General features: G+C 45.9%; 1 protein-coding gene across 1 annotated transcript in view; it reads left to right on the top strand.

Moving 5' to 3' along the window:
- LOC133456920 (IQ motif and SEC7 domain-containing protein 2-like) overlaps nt 1-23,377 on the top strand; it is a 190,784-nt gene that overhangs the window by 159,558 nt on the left and 7,849 nt on the right. The window contains exons 3-16 of the mRNA XM_061735632.1: nt 1,134-1,301; nt 1,391-1,564; nt 1,659-1,754; nt 2,458-3,059; nt 4,676-5,575; nt 7,001-7,159; nt 8,721-8,843; nt 8,929-9,095; nt 9,900-10,039; nt 10,677-10,802; nt 13,804-13,903; nt 18,003-18,164; nt 19,477-19,698; nt 20,322-20,371. Of these exons, the coding sequence (XP_061591616.1) occupies nt 1,134-1,301; nt 1,391-1,564; nt 1,659-1,754; nt 2,458-3,059; nt 4,676-5,575; nt 7,001-7,159; nt 8,721-8,843; nt 8,929-9,095; nt 9,900-10,039; nt 10,677-10,802; nt 13,804-13,903; nt 18,003-18,164; nt 19,477-19,698; nt 20,322-20,371 (3,189 nt within the window). The remainder of the gene's footprint in view (nt 1-1,133; nt 1,302-1,390; nt 1,565-1,658; nt 1,755-2,457; nt 3,060-4,675; nt 5,576-7,000; nt 7,160-8,720; nt 8,844-8,928; nt 9,096-9,899; nt 10,040-10,676; nt 10,803-13,803; nt 13,904-18,002; nt 18,165-19,476; nt 19,699-20,321; nt 20,372-23,377) is intronic.

Raw genomic sequence — 23,377 nt, 5'->3', positions numbered from 1 at the left:
CAAGTGAAGAAAAAGAGTTTGTTTGTTTGTTGATTGAGATCAAATTACTTTAAAGACTTGCTAACATGGTAACAAGTGGAAGATGCTGAAAACTAACAGATGTCTAATGTCTAGGTCTATAATAAGTCTAAGTCTAGGTCCCTTGGAGATAGTGGTAGCAAACTTACTAGAAAGTTCTGCTCGTTTTCATGACATTTAAGATTTCCTGGCTCATAAAAGACATACCGTATTTTCTGGACTATAAGCCGCTACTTTTTTCATAGGTTTTCAACCATGCAGCTTATACAAAGGTTCTATTCTGTGGATTTTTCTTCCACTGCTCGGGGCGCTCTAACCGGAATTAGAATCAAAACTAAGACAAAATAAATGCAAAGAAGAATACGCTACTTCTTCTTTAGCAGATAGAAGTAAGTAGAAGCAGATTTCAAACAGATAAATAGATACATAAATAGCGGTTATTTTCTCTTAGTTCTGTCCCGTTTTAATCAGCAAAGTTGCTGCCGTGTTAAAAGACACTGTTAGGAAAGGATCTATTTAGGTACAAACATGTACATCATTTACAGTTCAAAATCCTTCTGTACATGTAGTAAATATCTAATCTAACAACAGAAATATCTGCGGCTAAATATCTTCTTTTTTTTTTTTTAAATAGAGCGGATGCGGCTTATATGCAGGTGCGGCTTATAGTCCAGAAAATATGGTATTCATGATAAGTTAACTTGTATTAAATGCATAAATTATGTTAAAATAATCTCACATCTACAAAGATTGATGCTGTAAATCAGTCTCCGGTGGCTCATAAATACAGATGCAGCCTAAAACAAGTGCAAAGTGCTCGTAAAGTCTCCAGACCCTTATTGTCTCTCATGGGAAATGTAGTCCTCAGCAGTGGTGAGGACTACAAGACCACGAGACAAGATGTGAAGGTGCAGAACACCACAGATACCACCAGCAAAGGGTCAGAAACGTATGTTAAAAACTTCCTGGAGGACTAGAGAAGACAAAAAGATGAAATCTGTCCCCAGAGGTCTTTATTTGCTGCTATTATACTTAAACTACAGGCAGTTAAAACAAGCCTAAATCCTCCGCCAGCTGATGATGATGGGGTGTCTTGTCTTCCTCTCCACTTCCAGGGCAGCTCCCCCATTTCTCCGCCCAGCCCGGCGAGCCTCGCCTGGGCTCAGCGCAGCCGACATCAGCCGGCCAGCCTGGCGCTCCGCAAGCAAGAGGAGGAGGAGAGCAAACGCTGCAAGGCGCTATCTGACAGCTATGAGCTCTCTACGGACCTCCAGGACAAGAAGGTACCAGAGGGCCTTCCCTCGAGGATGGAAATGTTGGCACATTGGACTTCTCCATCTCATGTTCGTCTACATGTCACTTTGTCTGCTAGGTGGAGATGTTGGAGAGGAAGTACGGGGGACAGTTTGTCTCCCGGCGAGCAGCGAGGACCATCCAGACCGCCTTCAGACGGTACCGCATGAAGAAGAACTTCGAGAGGCTTCGGAGCTCTGCCTCGGAGAGCAGAATGACCCGCCGCATCATCCTGTCCAACATGAGGATGCAGGTAACGGAAACAGCAGCGCTCTCCAGAGAAGCTGTGCTCAGACGAGAGCCCACGCTCTCTGCTCTGACACTGACAGTCTCCTCTGTGGGTGCAGTACTCGTTTGATGAGCGTCTGCCGCAAAGCCAGGGACCGGTGGGCCGCCAGGGTTCAGAGGACGCCGGAGACGTGGACGACTCTTTCTCAAAGCAGGTATACACAGCATCTTTTTTTTCTTTCAGCATCTGTTTTCAGCAATGAAAGTGATAAAGGACTAAAATACCCTGCACAAGATGAAGCTTCAGGAAGCATTTCAAAGTTGGGCTTATTATCACAGCTACAGCAGACCACTAATTAGCTCTCTCCGATATATGCAGGAATGTGCAAAGACCCAAATAAGGACAAAGAACTGCAATTTTTAGTAAATCTTGTACCACGTTGAAAAGAGTTTAACAAATCATCTGCTGTGTCTTTGGTTTGCTGTGAAACTGACTTTGCAGCTGTTTAATTAGGAATAGAGCCGGGTCCAGACATATTCTCTGAGGAACCCCGGAGCATAGCTCCAAAAGACAATTAACATCTCCAATCAAGCAAAAACCTTTGAGAACAAGAGCATTGTCATATTGTTGCAGATTTAGCCATAAAATCTCAATCCTGAAGCAGTCATTAATGGGTATAGATCAACTAAGAACTTTATTTTTTACATCACACATGCTCATCTAGAGGGAACTCAAAAGTCCAAAAGTAAAAGGTTCCTGAGACACTGCATGAAACCAACTGCTGGTGATGCATCTTCTCACAGTCGTCGAGTCCATTATCTCTATGTTTATTTCATGTGTGACCTCTCAGGCTCGGCCTGGGATGTTTCAGGTGAATGTTGATCTGTTTTTGTTGACGTCACATGCAACCGCTGCAGGTCAAGTCCCTGGCAGACTCCATGGATGACTCCCTCACCTGTCAGTCCGGCCGAGAGGACTCGCAGGATGTCGGAGGAGAAGGAGAGGAGGATGAGGACGAGGAGGAAGGAGATGAGGAAGAGGAAGAAGAGGAAGAAGAAGGGGAGGAGGAGGAGGAAGAGGAGGACGAGGACGACGATTACAGATGTGGATGGCGCAACACTGTCGCATCCTCCCGACGCACCGGAGGACGGGTAGAAGGGGGCAGAGGAGGCGCCGCCATGCACGAGGACAGCACCACCACCTCCTTCAGTGATGTCACCCTCTACATGGATGAAGGCTGCCTCCCTTCCTCACCCCTCTCCCGCCCTCCCTCCAGCTCTGATATAGAGTACTGGGGGGGAGGGGGTGCAAGTGGGAGAGAGGACAGCAGAGAGACGGAGGGAGGCAGCAACGCCAGCCGCAGGAGCAGCACCCCATGCACAGAATGTCGTGGGGAGTACAGAGGCAGGGCGGGAGGAGGAGGAGGGGGAGGAGGAGGAGGAGGAGGAGGAGGAGGGGGACATCTACCCGTCCTCACCATCGAACCGCCCAGCGACAGCTCAGTGGACATGAGTGACAGGTCAGTTGAGATGCAGCGCCGAACAACGCCGAAACCGAACACATACGATGTTTAAAAAATTGCTGTAATTCTTGAAAAAGTTCCTGATTTCCGCTGTGTTTGGACTCGTTCTTCACTGCCCAGTAGTTTAGATACAGATGAGCTCACGTCTAGTTTAAGATGTGTCGTGGATGACGTGGAGCTCAGATTACAGGTGTGACTACACCCACAGCACAAGGATAAAGCTTTGAAAGTCAGTTCCTGTAAGTTGCCTTGTTGGGATGTTGGGGATGTTGAGGGTGTTGAGGGTGTTGATGATTTTGAGGATGTTAAGGATGTTGATGATTTTGAGGATGTTGAGGATGTTGAGGGTGTTGAGGATGTTGGGGATGTTGGGGATGTTGAGGGTGTTGAGGGTGTTGGGGATGTTGAGGATGTTGATGATGTTGAAGGTGTTGAGGGTGTTGAGGGTGTTGAGAGGGTTGAGGATGTTGAGGGTGTTGAGGGTGTTGAGAGGGTTGAGGATGTTGAGGGTGTTGAGGGTGTTGAGGATGTTGAGGGTGTTGATGATTATGAGGATGTTAAGGATGTTGAGGGTGTTGAGGGCGTTGGCGATGTTGAGGGCGTTGGGGGTGTTGAGGATGTTGAGGGTGTTGAGGATGTTGATGATGTTAAGGGTGTTGGGGATGTTAAGGATGTTGAGGGTGTTCAGGGTGTTGATGATTATGAGGATGTTAACGATGTTGAGGGTGTTGAGGGCGTTGGGGATGTTGAGGGTGTTGAGGATGTTGAGGGTGTTGAGGATGTTAAGGGTGTTGGGGATGTTGAGGTTGTTGATGATGTTGAGGGTGTTGATGATGTTGAGGGTGTTGAGGATGTTGAGGGTGTTGAGGATGTTGAGGGTGTTGAGGGTGTTGGGGATGTTGAGGGTTTTGGGGATGTTAAGGGTGTTGGGGATGTTGAGGTTGTTGATGATGTTGAGGGTGTTGATGATGTTGAGGGTGTTGAGGATGTTGAGGTTGTTGATGATGTTGAGGGTGTTGGGGATGTTGAGGTTGTTGATGATGTTGAGGGTGTTGAGGGTGTTGAGGATGTTGGGGATGTTAAGGGTGTTGGGGATGTTGAGGATGTTGAGGGTGTTGAGGATGTTGAGGATGTTGAGGATGTTGAGGATGTTGAGGATGTTGAGGGTGTTGAGGATGTTGAGGATGTTGAGGATGTTGAGGATGTTGAGGATGTTGGGGATGTTGAGGATGTTGAGGATGTTGAGGATGTTGGGGATGTTGAGGATGTTGAGGATGTTGAGGATGTTGAGGATGTTGGGGATGTTGAGGATGTTGAGGATGTTGAGGATGTTGAGGATGTTGAGGATGTTGATGATGTTAAGGGTGTTGGGGTGGTTGAGGATGTTGAGGGTGTTGAGGATGTTGATGGTGTCTAGGATTTTGAGGGTAGATAGATGGGCTAGGAACAAATCTCAGACCTTTACTTCGAGGAGTAAATTGGCAAAAGTGGACTCAAACTGGACTTTGGCATGTGGTTTTCCAAACAGAAATGATGTGACAAGTGATTGATCACGCGTACAGGTATTTTAATGTTAGCTGCTCCCATGTTTTATGGCTGTTTCTCCACTGCAGGTCGGAGCGAGGCTCTATCGGGCGCGTGGTGTACGAACAGGAGTCGTCCGGAGTTGAGCGAGGCGGGGGGGAGAGGGGGAGAGGAGGAGTGGAAGAAGAAAGCGGCGAGGATGAGCAAGGAGGCGGGGGGAGCAGCGAGACGGACTCTCCGCACGGAACCATCAAACACAAACCAAACGGCCGCTCTGTCGCCACAGCGCAGGGACAGACTCGCAGTCCTGCTAACGCCCCCCTGCAGATGCCGTCGGCCCGGACCCTGCCCTCACACCCCCTCCAACACCCCCACAGCCACCCTCACCCCTCACCTGTCCCCCACCTGCCCACCATCCTCCACCACCACCCGCAATACAGCCAGCCTCACATCATGCACATGCACCACGGGCACACCAGCAGTCCTTACGTGCACCACTTTGCCCAGCACCACTACCACCACCTGCACCACCAACACCAACACCCACACCATCACCTCCCCCACTCCTACCCAGATGCCCCCTCTTCGCCACTGCCCTCTCCGGTTCCTCCTCTCACGCCCCTGTCGCCGCTCCCACCGGCGCTCCCGCCCTCTGCACTCTCCTCCTCCTCTGTGGCGCTCCAGAACCTGGAGGCGCAGCAGCAGCACCTCGCCCACCACCCCCACCTCCACCACCACCACCTGCTGTGCTCGGACGGGGACAACGAGAGTGTCAACTCCACCACCACCAACTCCAATGACGACACCACGGTCAACAACTGCAGCTCGGGCTCCTCGTCGCGGGACAGCCTGAGGGAGCCGATGGGAGGAGCCACACTGGGGAAGCAGACCTATCAGAGAGAAAGCCGCCACAGCTGGGACTCCCCCGCCTTCAACAACGACGTGGTGCAGCGGCGCCAGTACCGCATTGGACTCAACCTGTTTAACAAGTAAGAATTACTTTGCACAAAGTGTACAAAGAATGTAACGGTATGTCATGCCAGGGTGCATGCTGGGACCGGAGTCATCTTCTGAGGAACCTTGTAGAAAAATGAAAAAAAGACGGATTCTTACATATACTTTGGCTTTTATCTCTTCATTGACATATACATTTGAGTTCATGTATTTATTTTCCTCAGTTTTCCATGTCAGGCCTGCTGCGCATCCCAGAAAGGAGAGGAGGGAAAATGTAGAGCAAGTAATGAAATAAAAATGACCACGTTTACAATATTACAATATTACAATATCAATTACAATATTGTTATTACTATAACTGCACAACGCTGACATGTGATTGTAGTGATGGTCCATAAGCACATGTACATGTAATGTACTTTATTCATATAGCACTTTACAACAGCCTTTCAGTGTGCCAAAGTGCTTTACAGCAAGTAATAGATAAAAAGCAGGATAAATAAAAACAATCCAAAATAATAAAACAATAAAATACAAAAAAATCTAATGAGATAAAACTTTCATCACACTACTCGGTGTTAAAAGCCATTTTAAATAGGTGTGTTTTTAGCCTAGATTTAAAAATGTCCAGGTGAGAAATAAGCCACATCTTGGTGGGGAAAGGCTTTAAGGATTAGAGATGGGCAGGGATGTCCACTTTGTCAACAGATGGGTGATAAAATCATTGAAAGAAAGATGGGAAGTTCTGTATTCTCCTTCTACTGCTCATAATCTTAAAAAAGCACTCAAGAAATTTGGAAGAATTTCAGTAAATAAAGGACAAAGGATCAAATTGAAGCTTGACACCTGTTATCTCTGCTCCCTCCGACGGTGCTGCATCACGAACCATCGCTCATCAATAGCTAAAATAACCAGATAGATTCACTTTAGATCAAACTGGTGCAGAAGGGAGGGTTTAGTTGAATCTTATCCAGAGGCTGGGTCGATGTTTGGGCTCAGGGACATCTGTGATGGACCTTTGCTGTGGACACACGGCCTGGATCAGTATTTCAGATGCTTTTGGTGCTCTGGACCAAAGATTGAACATGAGGAGTGAGCTTATGAGCGACCACCAGGCTGTGAAAGCGCTGGGCGGTATCCGTGACGGACCTCACCCCGTTCCACTTCTGAAAGTCAGCATATATGCAGAAAAGTACAGAGATTTTTGATCTGCTGTCTTTTTCATGTTTCTTTCACCAGTTGGTACAAAACCAACACCTGCACACATCCCAAAGCTGAGGACGGGGACGGAGCAGGTGCCGGACTGGTGTCCTTGCAGTCCTGACCTGTCCCAGTGCAGAATCTGCGGGACCACAGATTCAATGACGACCCTCATTGTTTCACAACCTAGGACATCTTTGCAAAACGAATGTCTCTTTTGCTCATTTGTGTACGGTGTCCATTGTCACGCCGGTCCACAGGAAGCCGGAGAAGGGGATCCAGTACCTGATCGAGAGGGGCTTCGTGTCGGACACACCGGTGGGCATCGCCCGGTTCATCCTGGAGCGGAAAGGCCTCAGTCGGCAGATGATCGGAGAGTTCCTGGGCAGCCGGATGCAGTTCAACAAGGACGTCCTCAAGTGAGAGAAAACATGTCAACAGCTGCTTCTGATTGTCCAGTTCTTCATCAGCATGAAAGAGAAGTCAGAAAAGAGCAGAGAGAATCTGCCGTGAGAGAAATAGAGGCACTTATACGACAGATAACATCATGTTATGTGGTCCCCTTCATGTTATTTTCATGAGCTACATCTGACTTTTATTTAAAGGGGTTCATTTCAGCTCTGATGGCACACCTGCACGTACCTGGTCAGTTAGTGTGTTATTCACTTCCTTTAAAGCCACAGAGATAAAAACGATGCCAGCGCTCACCTCGTGGTTACTGCCCGGCTCATTAATGAAAGCAGGCAGCCAGCTTTCTGGAGGGTTTTACCATCCTCAGCTGCAGACGATTCAGCGCTCAGACTGTTGGTTTCTCACATCTGAAGGTTGTTGGGAACACAGGTCGCTCCATGTTCAGGGGCTGCTTCTCCAAATGTGCAGGTAGCAGGTTCTGGATGACCAAATATTTGGCTTGTCCATGTGAGCCGGGTCGTTCTGTTTGAGGTCAGTTTTCCAAATCTATATTCTTAATGTGAAATAACTGGTTTGAATCAAACATGGTACGATGTTCCTCCGATGTCAGCAGAAACACCAGTTACTGATCCGATGGCACAAACCCCCCAAAAAACATGGAATCACCCGCCTTCGAGAATATTATCTCAACAAAAATCCCAGTTGTGACACCAAACGATTCAATTTAACAGCTGAAATTTTTAGTTTTTAATCTTGCTGTGATGACAGAGGAGCCACGGACACCGCTGTGCTCATGCGTGTGAACGGTCCGCCATGTCTTTCATACCGTGCAGTCACGTCGTTTAATCCCGCGACAGCCACATGGACCGCATTGTGGTATGTTGCCCCCGTGTGGTCGGACGTGGTATCGCATATGTGGGATTTTCTCCAGGTACAAAAACATGTATGTCCGGTTAACTGGTGACTCTTAAGTCCGGAAACCCCAAAGGGGTGAGTGTGTGGTTGTTTGTCTTTATGGGGCCCTGCGATGGGCAGATGACTCGTCTGGGGGAGAGAGCGCTGGAATAGCCTCCAGCACATCCCCGTGACCCTAAATAGTAACAAGTGGCTCTAGAAAATGGATGAGTTTACTGCTATTAGAGAGCATGCTGACTGACAGGAAGGGAAAACCTACAGAATCCTCAATCTGCACTGAACGAGGAGTTGATGCTGCAGATTTAGTTTAATGAAACATATGAAGATGAGGGAAAGCAGCACGTTTCCATGGTTACTAATGATACGGGACTGATGGCCAGCAGAGGACCGGGGGGAGGCTGTTGTTCACCCCGCAGTAAACGCACAGCCGGACACCGAGCTAATGGCCCTCAGTGGACTGGGAAGTTTAGCTGCTGGTGAAGTCGTTTTTCAGAATGATGTTGCATCTATCCAGAGAAGGAAAGGCCTTCAGACAGGACAGACGTATCAACGTAACCACACGGCTGGATGACATCCCAGATCATGGTTCAACTGGAGATTGAAAGTGATGCTGCGGGAGCAGGGTTCCCCTCTAACCTGTGTTTCTGTGTGTAGCTGCGTCCTGGATGAGATGGACTTCTCCGGGATGGATCTGGACGACGCTCTGAGGAAGTTCCAGGCTCAGATCAAAGTTCAGGGTGAGGCTCAGCGGGTGGAGCGTCTGGTGGAGGCCTTCAGGTATCATGCTGCACCGCAGGACTTGAACAGCACAGAGTCCACGTCTGCAGCGTTTCCCACAATCCCTCTCTTTGTCCGTCTGCAGCCAGAGATACTGCGTCTGCAACCCGGTGCTGATCCGGCAGTTCCAGAACCCAGACACCATCTTCATCCTGGCCTTCGCCATCATCCTCCTCAACACGGACATGTACAGCCCCAACGTCAAACCGGAGAGGAAGATGAAGCTCGAGGACTTCATCAAGAACCTGCGGGGTGGGTTCCTCTGTCTTGTCTGAATGAATGTGGTCAGTGGTTGGCGGAGGATGAGCGGGAGGGCTGCGGGCTGCTGTCAGAACTCATAACAGTCACATTAGCCTTCCAGCAGGCTGAAAGGGCGCGTTTTCAGACAGAACCTGGCAACACACTGCAAAAACTCAAAATATTAAAAAGAATATTTGTCTTATTTCTAGTTAAAATGTCAATTTTTTTGTCAATAAAATCTCATTACACTTAAAACAAGACTCATCACTGGAAAAAACAACAATTTTCAGCTGTTTCAAGTAGATTTTCACTTAAAATAAGTAGAAAAATCTGCCAGTGGAACAAGATTTTTTTGCTTGTGATGAGAAGATAAATCTTGTCCCACTGGCAGATTTTTCTACTTATTTCAAATGAAAATTTACTTGAAACAGGTGAAAATTGTCAAATAACAAGTTATGCTTCTGGTAATGACTCTTGTTTTAAGTGTAATGAGATTTTTTTGACTAAAAATGAGACAGTTTAAGTAGAAATAAGACAAATATTCCTGGTAAGATTTTGAGTTTTTGCAGTGCACGGGTAGTAAAGCTCTGGGTTTTTATTAGTTTTCAGCCTTCCTTCATTTATCACGTGAGGCAGAGCAGCTGCAGCGTTTATGTGAAAAGAACAGCTGGATGCTCATGCATGAGGAGGCGTCGGCAGATGTGCTGCACCGACTGTGGTGGAATGAGGTCGTGGGTTCATGAAAGCCGCGTCCTGCACCCGTTTGTCCTCGGGTCTCGGCCTTGCAGTGAGCTGTTACCTGTGTGTTCCCATCAGGCGTTGATAATGGACAGGACATCCCCCGAGACCTGCTGGTGGCGATCTACGGACGGATCCAGAAGTGGGAGCTGAGGACCAACGATGACCACGTGTCCCAGGTCCAGGCGGTAGAGAGGATGGTGGTCGGCAAGAAGCCCGTAAGACCCTCACACGCCCCGAGCTTCTCCCAACGTGTTCAGTAGAGCCAAAGATCCACTCAGGGTTTTTACATGATACAAATTCAGGACGCACCGTCATTAAAATACACATAATAAATCAAACGATATATTAGCGTAAAGATTCACTGTGTAATTTACAGGACTGTCTCAGAAAATTTGAATATTGTGATTTTCTGTAATGCAATTACAAAAACAAAAATGTCATACATTCTGGATTCATTACAAATCAACTGAAATATTGCAAGCCTTTTATTATTTTAATATTGCTGATCATGGCTTACAGCTTAAGACTCAAAACTCAAATATCCTATCTCAAAAAATTAGAATATTCTGGGAATCTTAATCTTAAACTCTAAGGCATAATCAGCAATATTAAAATAATAAAAGGCTAGCAATATTTCAGTTGATTTTTAATGAATCCAGAATGTATGACATTTTAGTTTTTTTAATTGTATTACAGAAAATAAAGAACTTTATCACAATATTCTAATTTTCTGAGACAGTCCTGTATCTCATCATACTAGTCTGCATGGAAGGAAGATTCCAGAGTTAAAACAGCCTCAGCTAGATGGCGAGGAGTGAAAACTGTCTGAAACAGAGGCGGTGTGTGTTGCAGGTTCTGTCGCTGGCGCATCGCAGGTTGGTCTGCTGCTGTCAGCTGTTCGAGGTTCCTGATGCGAACAGGGCTCAGAGGAGCGGCGTCCATCAGAGAGAAGTCTTCCTGTTCAACGACCTGCTCATGGTAATCGCAGCCCGTCTCTCTGGTGGTGCGGACGGCCCCGGTCTCTCAGAACCGCGTGACCCCCCACATCCTGTCTGAGCGCTCACCTCAGCGTGTACAGGACCGGTTGGTCGCCATGTTAACAAGACGAGGCCGACTTCAGTAGTTTGTACTAACGTGGTCATAATAATAATAATAATAATAATAATAATAATTTCAATTTATATAGTGCTTTTCACCTGAAACGACAGATCTCAGAGCGCTTTACAAAGAAGACTAAAAACAAGACTAAGAAACTAAGACAAAACCTAGCTACTAAGTAAGATAAAAAGTTGTGGGCAGCAAAAAGATAAAAAAAAATAAAAAAATATTTGAAAAAGGGGTCAAGGGAAGAGTTCAGGGGAAAGCCTGCTTATAGAAGAGTGTTTTAAAGGACTCCACAGAAGATGCATTCCTGACGTAGTCAGGTAGAGAGTTCCATAGGCGTGGGGCGGAGGCAGAGAAGGCACGGTGTCCCATCGTCACGAGCCGTGGAGAGGGGACATGAAGGAGAGTGGCGTGGCTGGAGCGAAGGGTGCGTGCCGGTTTATAGTGATTAGATCACTTAGGTAGCTGGGGCTTTTCTGATGGACGGCCTTGAAGGTCAGGAGGACGACCTTGAACTGGATCCTGTAGTGGACCGGGAGCCAGTGGAGTTCGGCCAGAACAGGGGTTATGTGTGCTGACTTTTTGGTACCGGTGAGCAATCTTGCAGCGCTGTTCTGAACCAGTTGGAGGCAGTGGATGGATTTTGCAGGTAGACCGGAGAGAAGTGCATTGCCATAGACAATGCGTGAAAACATGAAGGCGTTTACTAGTTTTTTTAAGTCATCTTTGGAGAGGGATGGCTTCAGTCGGGCTATATTTTTAAGGTGGAAGTAGGAGATCTTGCAGATGTGTTTTATGTGAGGTTGGAATGATAGGGAAGAGTCAAGCTTAACTCCAAGGTTGGTAAGAACAGGGGAGAAGGAGATGGGCTGACCGTCGAAGGAGAGTGCAGCAGTGCTAGCATTGGCGAGTTGGTGGGAGGTACCGATCATGATGGCCTCCGTCTTGCTGCTGTTGAGTTGGAGGAAGTTGTTATTCATCCAGGAGCGTCATGTCAGGTCATGGGTCGTCAAGGCGCTGGTTCCTATTCCACGTATAAAGAGTTTGGATTTTTGTGGGGAGATAAACCCTCTCATGCCGTCTCATCCCGGGACCGCGTCAGTAGCTTAGAGGGCGAAGACACTCAATGCATTCAGGGTTTTCAAAAGTATTTTTATTACTCACAAAAAAGTGATAATTAGGAAGATTAAACATCACCTGTTGCTCCTGTTCTGTGTGGCGCCTCAAGGATGCGTTCTGGGGCCCCTCTTATTTACTCGTCGTGTTATGTCCAGAGCCTGCGATACAAGGCAGGGGCGCTGATTCCCACGTTCAGCAGTCATGTGTCTGGGTTAAAGCCTGCTACTACAGATTTACTGTGTCTTACACCCTGTTTCATAGAATTTTTTTTTTTCAAATGGAGTGAATTTTCTTACAGTTTGAAAATGGGAGGTAATAAACCCAGGAGCCCCCTGTGGCTTCAGCAATGACAGGCTCTGTGCTTGAGTCTGGCTCTCACTTCAAGTGCTATTTTGGATTCCGACTGGTCTTTTGATACTCAGATGATTAAAATAGTCAAGTGTGTCTTCATGTGAACGTGACAAATTACCAAGATGAAGCAGAGGCCCGAGCTCAGCTTGAGAACCGCCGCCAGCGGATATGAAGCAGCTTGACTTTTAACTCATCATAATCGGTATCATCTTTCTTCTCAAAACTCTCGGTGCAGATTTACAAAGCGTCACAGATCAGCATGTGGTCACACATCTGACAGAGGGCTGCTGGGAGACAACGTTGCTAAAACTGCGCTGAACTGTGAACATAGATGTAGCCGGCTCATTTCAGTGACGACCAAAGCAGTCGAGACACAATGCAACATGCCATGAGTGAGGAAGAGCTCTGCGTTAATCCTATAATGAACTAAGAGAAACACCAAGAGGCTAAACAAAGATATTCCTGCAGAATGACAGGACCGCCGTGCAGAAAAGCAGCAACATCAGCTGCTTCTGCTTACAAAAGCTCAAACTGACCACTCTGACAGAAACCCAAACAACTTCATGTTTCACAGCTCAACTCTAAACACTGCGTTTGGTGTTTCGCTGTCATAAATCATACTGCGGTGCAAAAACTCCACGCGATTCATGTAATACCAGATCTCTGTGGCAAAACTGTTGTTGCTCCGTCAGGCTGTTTCTGTCAAAAGGACACAAAAGTTGAGCGACCAGCAAACGTACCTCTGTTGCTTCGTTCTCATCAGATAATACGTGAAGTGATAGATTTATGGAGCACTCATCAATTCTCTTGCCTGTGACATTCCTGAGATATGGCCTTGGGTGATCAGACTATTCCATTTATTTATACGTGAATGTGTATTTTTTTAATGTTTCACTGCACAAACACCGCACAATAATGAGGACCCGTCGTTACAGCCATTGTATGTATTGGTGCACTGCGGCATTCTCGCTATTCATTAACATTACAGTCAAATTCGTTTAGCTTTATTTGTAAAGCACAAAGTCATCAGGAGAGGTTTCTCACAGAATGTAAATGGGCTTAAAGTGATCCAGTTTAATGCAACCCAATGAAATCAGGAGATACAAACTTTCTGGTGCATCACGGAGCCCCCACCGTTAGGTAACGTTACATTTCCCTGCAGACAGGTTTATATCACAGCTGCTCGCATTGTGATGCACCGTCATCTGAACCTATATGATGAATTCTTTATGAGACAAGGAGTTGGAGTTGGAAGAGAACCAAACATCCCCACGGTTGATTTCGGGAACGTGTCATGATGAAATGGACAAAAATAAAAGAGAAACTCCCTCTTTTTCCGTGAGTCTCCTTTGCCTCTTACTTCTGTTCTTGCTGCCACTCTCCTCTTCCTCCTCCTCCTCCCCAGGTGACGAAGATCTTCCAGAAGAAGAAGACTTCGGTGACGTACAGTTTCAGACAGTCGTTTCCTCTGGTGGACATGCAGGTCCAAACCTTCCAGAACACCTGTAAGTACCGCTCCCTCTTTCCCTCCGTGTCCACTCGTCCATCTGTGCTCTCCGTCTGTCGCCGCAGCTCTGCTGTCTCTCCTCTCTTTTACTTCCTCCTGCTTGTGCAGCTCTCTATTTTTACCCCACAATCACCAGGCTGATGAGACGCATGCAGACTCGTGGTGCTGCTGAGCTTGTAAATACACTCACGGTTACCACAGTAACCCGCATCTTTCCACTAATCCTATACAGTAATCCCTCCTATTTCGCGGGGGTTACGTTCCAATAAGAACCCGTGATAGGTTCAATCTGTGAAGTAGTAACTGTTATTTTTTATATTTTTATTATACAAGGTTTAGTTTTAGAGATCAGCACCGCCCCACCGCGACCCAAGTCATTGGATTTGAACAGGAGAATCGTGCAGAACGTTTTTATCGACATTATGGGTTTTGGAGAAAATTTGCAAACCTAGCAAGATGTTTTACGTACGTGTACATGTACAGTACATATTCAACCGTAACGTTATTTACACATAGGAAGTGAAGAAGCAGGGAGACTGTTTAGCCAATCAGAATGCAGAACACAATGCACAATGCATATCCGTGAAGCAGCGAGACCGTGAAACGTGAACCGCATTATAGCGAGGGATTACTGCACTAACTTCCTGGAAGCGTTGACATACTTTTACTGGCCATCACATTTTAGAGAGATCGTGGGGGTCCGACTGCCTTTGTTTCAGCAGTTTTAAAGGAGTATGAGGCAGGATTTATGAAAAAATTCGTATACGTTTTAAGTTTTCTAGTAATAATGTCAGATGAAGCGTTCCAAAACAAAAAGAATGAGCCCTCTAGCGTATCTCTCCGTTGCCTTGAACAGGCTGTGTGCTGCAAAATGTGCTGCAATTGTGACCAGAATTTCCCGCGCTGTCCTGCGGATGTGACGTCACATGACGCTGCATGCGCGTTCTCCCCGTTCTCCCGTGCCGGCTTCACTGTTGGCTGCAGTACCCCCAACGGCCGTCATGGCGAAGGGTGGCGCTAGAGAGTCTCATTTCTTAAAAGGAGCCTCATGCTCCTTTAAGTACTTTTGAAGAATTTAATGTTTGTGCATAAAGCTCATGGACATAAGAGACAATGTTTGTTATCCGCAAAAGTGTCTAAAAGTTTCTGGGGATCCAATGAGAAACAAACAAATCCCATGTGTCATTTTCCAGCCATACAAACTCATCTTTATGAAAGAAAAAAAAGTTAAGATGGAGATGGGCGGAGGGCCCTAACACAGTCCTTTTAGTAAAAAGAATAGAAATTATGATCACAAAACTAACAAATTAAAACACAAAGTAAAACACAAAGAATTTATCGAGAAAATAACCCAACAAAAACCCATCGATGTTGATCGAGCTCCGGGAGAAAAGACAAAAACAAGCAGCACGTATGCAGTATGAATGCACTGCTACGTTTCTGTCCCTTTGCAGGCTCCAGTCCTCAAGGACACATGCATACGAGCTGGAGCCGGGGTTCAGACCACAACCTTCCAGCTCTGGAGCAATGGTGCTGTCCGCCAAGCCGTCACAGTACCCGGACTTCCTGAGACCGTCCAATACTGTCCGAGAGTGTCCGAGACCGCCTGAAACCGCCCGAGACCGCTTTAGACTGTCCAAGACTGTCCGAGACCATCCAAAACCATCTGAGACTGTTCAAGGCTCTCAACGAGTGTCAGAGACTGCCCGAGACTGTCACTCCACAGTCCATAATCCACAGTTGAGTGTTGAGGTTCGGCAGCTGAAACCCTTGGTGGAGGGAGGAAGGAGGTCAGGGTTGAAGTAAACAACACAAGCACCATCAGAATCCTAACACTTGAATGCAGCTTTCGTGATTGTTGATGCGCGTGGATGCAGAAGTTGTCGGAGAAAAGCACATACAGGCCCAGATAAGGCTGCGCGCCTCAGATGCCAACGCGTGTTACCGTGTACAGATGCTCCTCATAATTATTCTGCCGTTAAGTTCCCCAACGGTTGGATGTATTCTCAACAGGCTGCTAATAATTGCTTGGCAAAACGCAGCATCGCCTTTGTGTCCAAATGGATCCATCTGCCAGCGTTTGAATGTAAGGCTCCGCCAGCGTGCAGAAGAGACGTTCGGCCACGAGCCCAGCAGCCGCATGTTTCTGTGGAAGCACATAGCAGGATTTCCTAAAGATATCTGTCTGTTGATCTGAGCCCCTCAAAGCTCGAGTCCCTTCTCCGTGATGGTGCTGACAGAGTCATTTAAGGTGGTGTGCGGCGCTGCTAGTTCACAGCTCCTGCTTCAGCAGAGATGGATTAACTCTCAGTTGCGTGCAGCCGATCAGAGGTTTTTCAAATCAGCCGGAGCACCTGTTATCAGGACGCCTCTTCCTACATTTTCACCTTCTTTAGAGTTTCTGTGTGTAATTTAGCAGAACGCCCTGCATACACACACACGTATATATATATATATATATATATATATATATATATATATATATATATGAGAGAAGCTTGTTAGGTTTCACCTGACTGCAGGCATGGGGTGCACTTGCCTTCATCCAGAGGAAAATGATTTTCCAGCTTTACTAAACCTCCAGGAGCTGAGTGGAGTGCAGCAGGACACGGACCCTAAACATAGAAGCAAATCCTCCATCAAATGACTTCATAAAAAAAAGAAAATCAGCCTTTTGAAGTTACCCAGTCAGAGCCCGGGCCTGTAAGACCTCAGGAGAACCGGCCACAGCTGACATCCTGCAAACGTTGGAGAGATGATTGGTCCATGATCTCTCCTGAAAGCTGTGCAGCTCTGATCCAAAGACACCTGAGGTGCTCGCTTGAAGTCGCTGCACCCAACGGAGGTTCAACCGTCCGTTACGTCTAAAGGTTCCCATGCAGCATTGTGGAGGTTGTTCAGGGCCCCTCGGGTGTTTCTGTTATTGTGGCTTCTATGAAGATCAGATCAAGTTATGGAGAAATAATCAAGAAACCCTGTGAGTTCAAAGAGGTTCACATAGTTATGACTGGAGGACCATAACCTCCTGAGGGGACACACGGAACCTCATGGCTCCATGGAGTCCATGAAGGGTCCATAAAGACGTGAAGGGTCCATAAAGACGTGAAGGGTCCATAAAGACGTGAAGGGTCCATAAAGACGTGAAGGGTCCATAAAGACGTGTCAAGCCTCGGCCAGTCGGTTGGATGTTGTTGTTGACGTTGTTGACAGTTCTGGTTCACCAGTCGGAGCCTAATGGGACTCGGCAGGCTGTGATGACTGAGACCAGGACAGATTGTCTCACATGACTCATCAGCACCATCAGGCATGGGCTGCGTGGGTGGGTGACCGATCCTGTGTGTGCGTGCGTGCGTGCGTGCGTGCGTGCGTGCGTGCGTGCGTGCGTGCGTGCGTGCGTGCGTGCGTGCGTGCGTGCGTGCGTGCGTGCGTGCGTGTGGTCAGGGTTTGTTATCAGCTCCTTGCGTTCACACTTTTATTTTATTTGTATTTATTTTGACAGGTTTTCACAACAAAATCAGTAAAAAGCTGGGATGGTAACGATATTGTTACTTGACTTTTATTTCATTGCAAAACATATGATGCCAAGATTTTTCATGACAATGTGGGGCGGCTAATTGATTCATGTGCAGCTGATTATTTCAAGTCAGAGCGAACGTCTGGACGTCTCTGACCTGATGCCCAACATAGGAGCGTGAATCGGGCCCAGCTGCACCGTTGTTAACTTAGCTGAGGTTTGGGGTTCAGTCCTGCGTTAAGCTTCTTCTTGGTGTCAGTTCCACGACCTCCTGAACCCACCAATCAAAATACTGCTGAGTTTTAGTTTTCTTTACCCCAAGGGGACATGTATCTCCCTCTACATGATGGTGTTGTTAATATGATCCTGATTTAGGCATTTATAAATCTAAATCATAGACATCTTTAGAAAATGAAGAGGTTGAAATACGTTCCTCCTTAAATCACTGCCTTAAAATGAAAGAAAGAAAAATAGCATTGTGACTTCTTCTGCCATTTGACTTGTGTTTTTGGCGCTGATCTGCAGTTGGGCGTGCAGCTCCTCGCGGCAGATTTGACATGTTTGATGCTTGTGTGTCGCGCAGACTACCCACATGGGATCAGACTGACATCTGCAAACCCCGGAGGAGAGAGGAAGGTCCTGATCATCTTCACGGCTCCGAGCCAGCAGGACCGCGCACGATTCACCTCCGACCTCCGGGAGAGCATCGCTGAGGTCCAGGAGATGGAGAAGTACCGGGTGGAGTGTAAGTGTTGCTGTCACGGCTCAGCTCGTCAAATCGTGGTCATAGAGACAGCAGCAGGGGTCCCTACGAGTCATAACATCGACGTTACCATGACCCAAACCTTTGCAGGCGTGTTCCTGAGTCTGTGAATTCATCCTTCATATTTCAAAATGATAAGATATTAATCCCAGCTCAGTATCATGAAGAAAAATGTCTTGATTCCTGAAATACAGCTGTAGGAGGGAGGAAGCTGAAAAACACAGATGACGCATCCTTGATACTGTCCTCCTACAAAAAAACTAGCTGTAGTTTAAAAAGCCACAACTTTGTGATGCATGGCAGATCCATAGAGGGGGTTTCACTGCCTTTCACCTGCAGAAGGAAGAAGAAGGTGTAGAAATAGATAATGCATGGATGGTGGTGCTGCTTAGGAATCAGTGTGTGATTAGGAATCAGCACTACCTGGTCAGGACTAGGAATCAGAATTACCTGGTTAGGATTAGCAGTCAGAAATACTTGCGAACGTACACCGTTTCCTTGTAAAGGAGGAGCTATGATTACAAATCCTAATTAGGTCGTTTATAATCCTAATCCCAGAATCTACCCTGCAGATGTTTTTAATGGTGTGATTTAGAAATTACTTATTTACTTAGTATGGTGGCTCTTATGTTCACTTTTTTGGACATTTTGTCAGCATGAAAATTAAAATGATTACCGTATTTTTATTTTCCGCTACTTTTTTCATAGGTTTTATACAAAGTTACAAGTTGCGGCTTATACAAAGGTGCGGCTATTCTGTGGATTTTTCTTCCACCGCTAGGGGGAGTGCTAACCGGAATTAGAATGAAAACTAAGAAATAAATGCAAAGAAGAATACGCTACTTCTTCTTTAGCAGATAGAAGTAGGTAGAAGCAGATTTCAGACAGATAAATAGATAAATAAATACCGGTTATTTTCTCTTGGTTCTGTCCAGTTTTAATCAGCAAAGTTGCTGCCGTGTTAAAAGACACTGTTAGGAAAGGATCTATTTAGGTACAAACATGTACATCATTTACAGTTCAAAATCCTTCTGTACATGTAGTAAATATTTAATCTAACAACATAAATATCTGCGGCTTGCATATCTTTTTTTTTTTTTTTTAAATAGAGTGGATGCGGCTTATATACAGGTGCGGCTTATAGTCCAGAAAATACGGTAACTATTTAAAAAAAAAAAAGAGCAATCCCGCACTAAAGTTCAAACAACATCTGGAGCACATCTGTATTTGTTTTCATTTCTCCTATGTGACTATAAATATACTCCTCTCCATTATCCCCCGTCTGCGTCTGCAGCTGAGCTGGAGAAGCAGAAGGGTGTGATGCGTCCCGGGATGTTGGCCGGATCTGGAGGAGTGGGAATGCCGGGTGCCGGGGCCGGTCCCGGCGGAGGGCCCATGAAGGGCGAGGTGGTGAACGGCACCCTGGGCAGGCCGAGCCTGGACGACACCTACGCCTCGGTGGATGGACTCAAGCGCACGGCGCTCAGCTCCTCGCTCAGAGACCTCTCAGACACAGGTGAGGGACGGCCGCTCACTTCCTACACCTACATCACCAGCTTTTCCAGGGAAAAGAAAACCACTGCTGATCCCATTTTTGTAAAATCGTGAGGCCATAAATCCAGCAAGTGGGATGATTTGCTGCTCTAGGATGGGCATGTTATGTTATGATTATGTCATCAAATCAAAAGCTGTAATTCACCATGAGATGGACGTGCAACCCCATGCTTTGATGCTGTGTCTCCACCTACTGGACACCAGCAGGAACTACATCATAAAATTCTGAGACACTTTTATTGTAAAATTTGGTATTCGTGGAAGACCGGTGTAAAATAACCGGTGACACAAGAGGCAAAAAAAACTAGGAATATTAGTTTTATATTTTAAAAACAGCACTTTAGTAAATGTTTATAATTCTTTTCACCACTAAAAATCAATAAATGTTCCAGCACCTTGGAAATAAATCTGACATATCAAGCGGGGTCAGGATGCAGTTACCTTAGTTTAACATGACGACTAGAAACCCATCCCCTCACCCATGAGCTGGTTTAATTTGCTTCTTTATTCTGAAAACAAGGAGGTGATCACACATGGTTGTTTCTTTCAAAAGTGGAATTGTAACTCCCTCATTCTGGGCAACAGGGAAGCGAGGTCGTAGGAACAGTGTGGGGTCTTTGGACAGTACCATTGAAGTAAGTCTGGAGGGGGCGGGGCTAATGCACCACCCCCTTGCATGCTGCATGTCTCAGTTGCATGTTTGACCTGTAACCACAAATGTGAACAAGCTGAGTTCAAACTCTCTCCTTTCCTGCACCATGTGGTTGTTTCGTTCTGGTCGAGTTTGATTGTCAGCACAAACATTTTGTTGAGAAATCCGATAACAAAGATGGTTGACATTCGGGGACTGAGAGCTCGGCTCACTGCAGCTCAAAAGACAGCAGGGAGGGTTTTGGATTAGGATTAATCACATGCGCACTCCAGGAAAACTCACCCGGACATGGTACGAACAGTAAAAATGACAAGTAAAAATAAACCAGTGTTTAATCATCACTGTTGTAGAGAATTATTCTTTGTTGATTTTTAACACTAATTTGTCATAAAAAGTAATCTGATCTTTATCTAAGTCACAATATTAGTCAATATAAACTGAACGATAAAAAACATGTTTTTATTGAACACGCACATTAAACCTCCTCAAATTTGGAAGAAAAACTAAGTGAACCCTTGGAGTTGGTAGCAGGCGAGCAGCGACCTCGACTGGAACAGATCTATCCAGAGTTCAGGAGGAACTTTGGACCAGTCCTCCATCCAGGAGGAGGAGTCCCGGTCTGGACCCTGGACTACTCCAAAGCTGGATTGTCATGCTTTGGGATATTTTGATCAACCTGGGAATTACTTTCCTCCTCTGTGATGTCAGGTGCCTCACACTAGAGCACCGAAGCCAACCCGAATCATGATGTTCTCTCCATCACGCTTCACCACTGGACAGATGTTTTGTTGATGGTCAGGGATCAGGGTCAGGGCTAAGGGTTGAATCTTTAAGTATGCAGGTTGGTCTCATTGAGACACAAGGTCTCATTTTCAAGAGAGACCTGTTTTACACAATGAAAACATTACACTCCATAAGTAATAAATGTAGTACAGAAAACAGGCAATTGATCCTTAGGATCATGAATGATTGAATGGAGACATCATTGAGCCTTGGACCTCCTGCCTGTGCAGTAACTGTCCGTAGGGCTCGTGAGTGGAGATGTTGCCAGTTGCAGTGACATCTTCAAGCCTTTAGCGGTTCCTTGTGGGTTCATCTTTGCCTGTGAGGCTTCGGAGTTGTTTCTTTGGAGTCATCTTGACTGGCCGCCCACTGTGAGGAGGAGTAGCAGCACTGAACCGTCTTCATTTCTGGACACTGTCCAAACACTTTCAGATGACTTGGTATCCCTTTCCAGCTTCGTGCAGATCGACTACTCTTCATCGTTTTCTCTCCGTTCTATGAGAAAAAACGTATTTATGGATATAAAATAGCTCTAAACCACACCTCTAAACTCATTCCATTGATTGGACTCAAGGTGTGAAAACTACCAACTCCAACTAGCTTCCTCTGAAGTAGGTCACTGTGGGGTCACTGACCCAGAACTCTGAGTTAAATGGGCGTGTTCAGTAAAGACACAAGAAATTATAACTGCATATACTTTACTGTCCGAACAGTCAACGGTAACACTGAGTCATTAAATCTACTAAACCTTCCATCCATCATCTCAGTCATGAAACAATTCAGAATGTCACTCACCCAGAAATCACCAGGGGTCTTCAGGACACCGGCAGTGCATCTCCCCCGCCCAGAGCGGACATCACGTCACAGACGATGTCCCTTCGTGGTCCCCAAAATGTTGTGGAAAGCCTCCGTATAAATTTAAACCACTAGTTGACTATCTGGACTGAAACTGAATACATCAAGTTACCAAGAATAAGTCTTGAGAGATGAGCCAGATTTCAGTAGATTTAATTGAGCAGTTGCATGCAAGTGGGTCAGAACATACATGAGGCATCTTGATGCAGAAATGACGCAGAATAAGGGATGCATAATGATTTTAAACACAATACTTACAATTCTGATAAACAGGTGATTGTAACAGCGGAGCTAACCTTTTAGGAAGAAAATATCAGATTGCACACTCTGCACCCAGGCCAAGGCTAATACTTCCTTCAGTGGATTTGGTTAATCAAATAGCCAAAACTAAATTTCCATCACAGTTATCACCGTAACCGTACGTAGTTTTTGCCTATAATTGGGACTCATATTAGGATCAGATGGCAGGATTTTATCGTTGTGTTACCCTCATCTACATCTGGGGGGTCTATTTCTAAACTCATTTATCCCAAAGATAAAACGTTGATGACCAGGTTTCCACATTTTACTTCTCAATGAAATACAACAACATAAATGTCGTCATAGACGTCACATTACTTTCTTTTTTTTCCACTGATGACCCTCTTTAAATGTTTCTTCTTTCCATCTTCTGCTCCCACCGTCCAAAGGTGGGACAAAGATGAGACAACTGGAAGCAGTTAAGGAGTTAAAGGTGTATAAATTGGTAACAGGAGTCTTGTACAGTGCAGGAGACTTCATGGCACGATGTATTTGTTACTCATCATGTCCTGGGACGTACAGCACATATAGACTCGTTTTTTCTTCTTACTCGACATTCATCTGTTTGTGTTTTGAAATTGCAGTGTGCTGGGCTCTCTGGGTAACTTTCCTGAAGCCTTTTCTGCCGTATAAGTGAAAGTATCTCTGGCCTCGGTCACTGGTCGTTGTGTTATTGTCTCTTTTGTGGGGCAATGGGGCATGAAAGCTTAGACTTTCTTCCCAGAGTCGGTGATGAGACAACAATGTGTCCAAGTTCCTGTCGCAGTGTTTTTATGTTTTTGTTTGATTGTTTGCTTGTTTGTTTTTTCATTTCATGTGGGAACTGTTGTTCTTGGATATTTGAACTAAAGTGTGTCTGGTCTGCCTGGAAGTTTAGTACTTTTCCTGGACTGCATGTTTGTTTCCACATCTGCATGTTAAACACATTTTACTCATGTTTCATAGAAAACTACTAATAATTTGCTGGCTTAAATAATTAGAAGTTTAGTTCTGGATCCATTTGCGTTCATCTTTCTTTTGTTTTGTCACCTTGTACAACCTCTCATGCCCT

The sequence above is a fragment of the Cololabis saira genome, chromosome 12 (assembly GCF_033807715.1).
Source record: "Cololabis saira isolate AMF1-May2022 chromosome 12, fColSai1.1, whole genome shotgun sequence".
Taxonomy (NCBI): Eukaryota; Metazoa; Chordata; class Actinopteri; order Beloniformes; family Belonidae; genus Cololabis; species Cololabis saira.
Note: the sequence above shows the minus strand (reverse complement) of the source record. Positions and strands in the feature narration are given on the sequence as shown.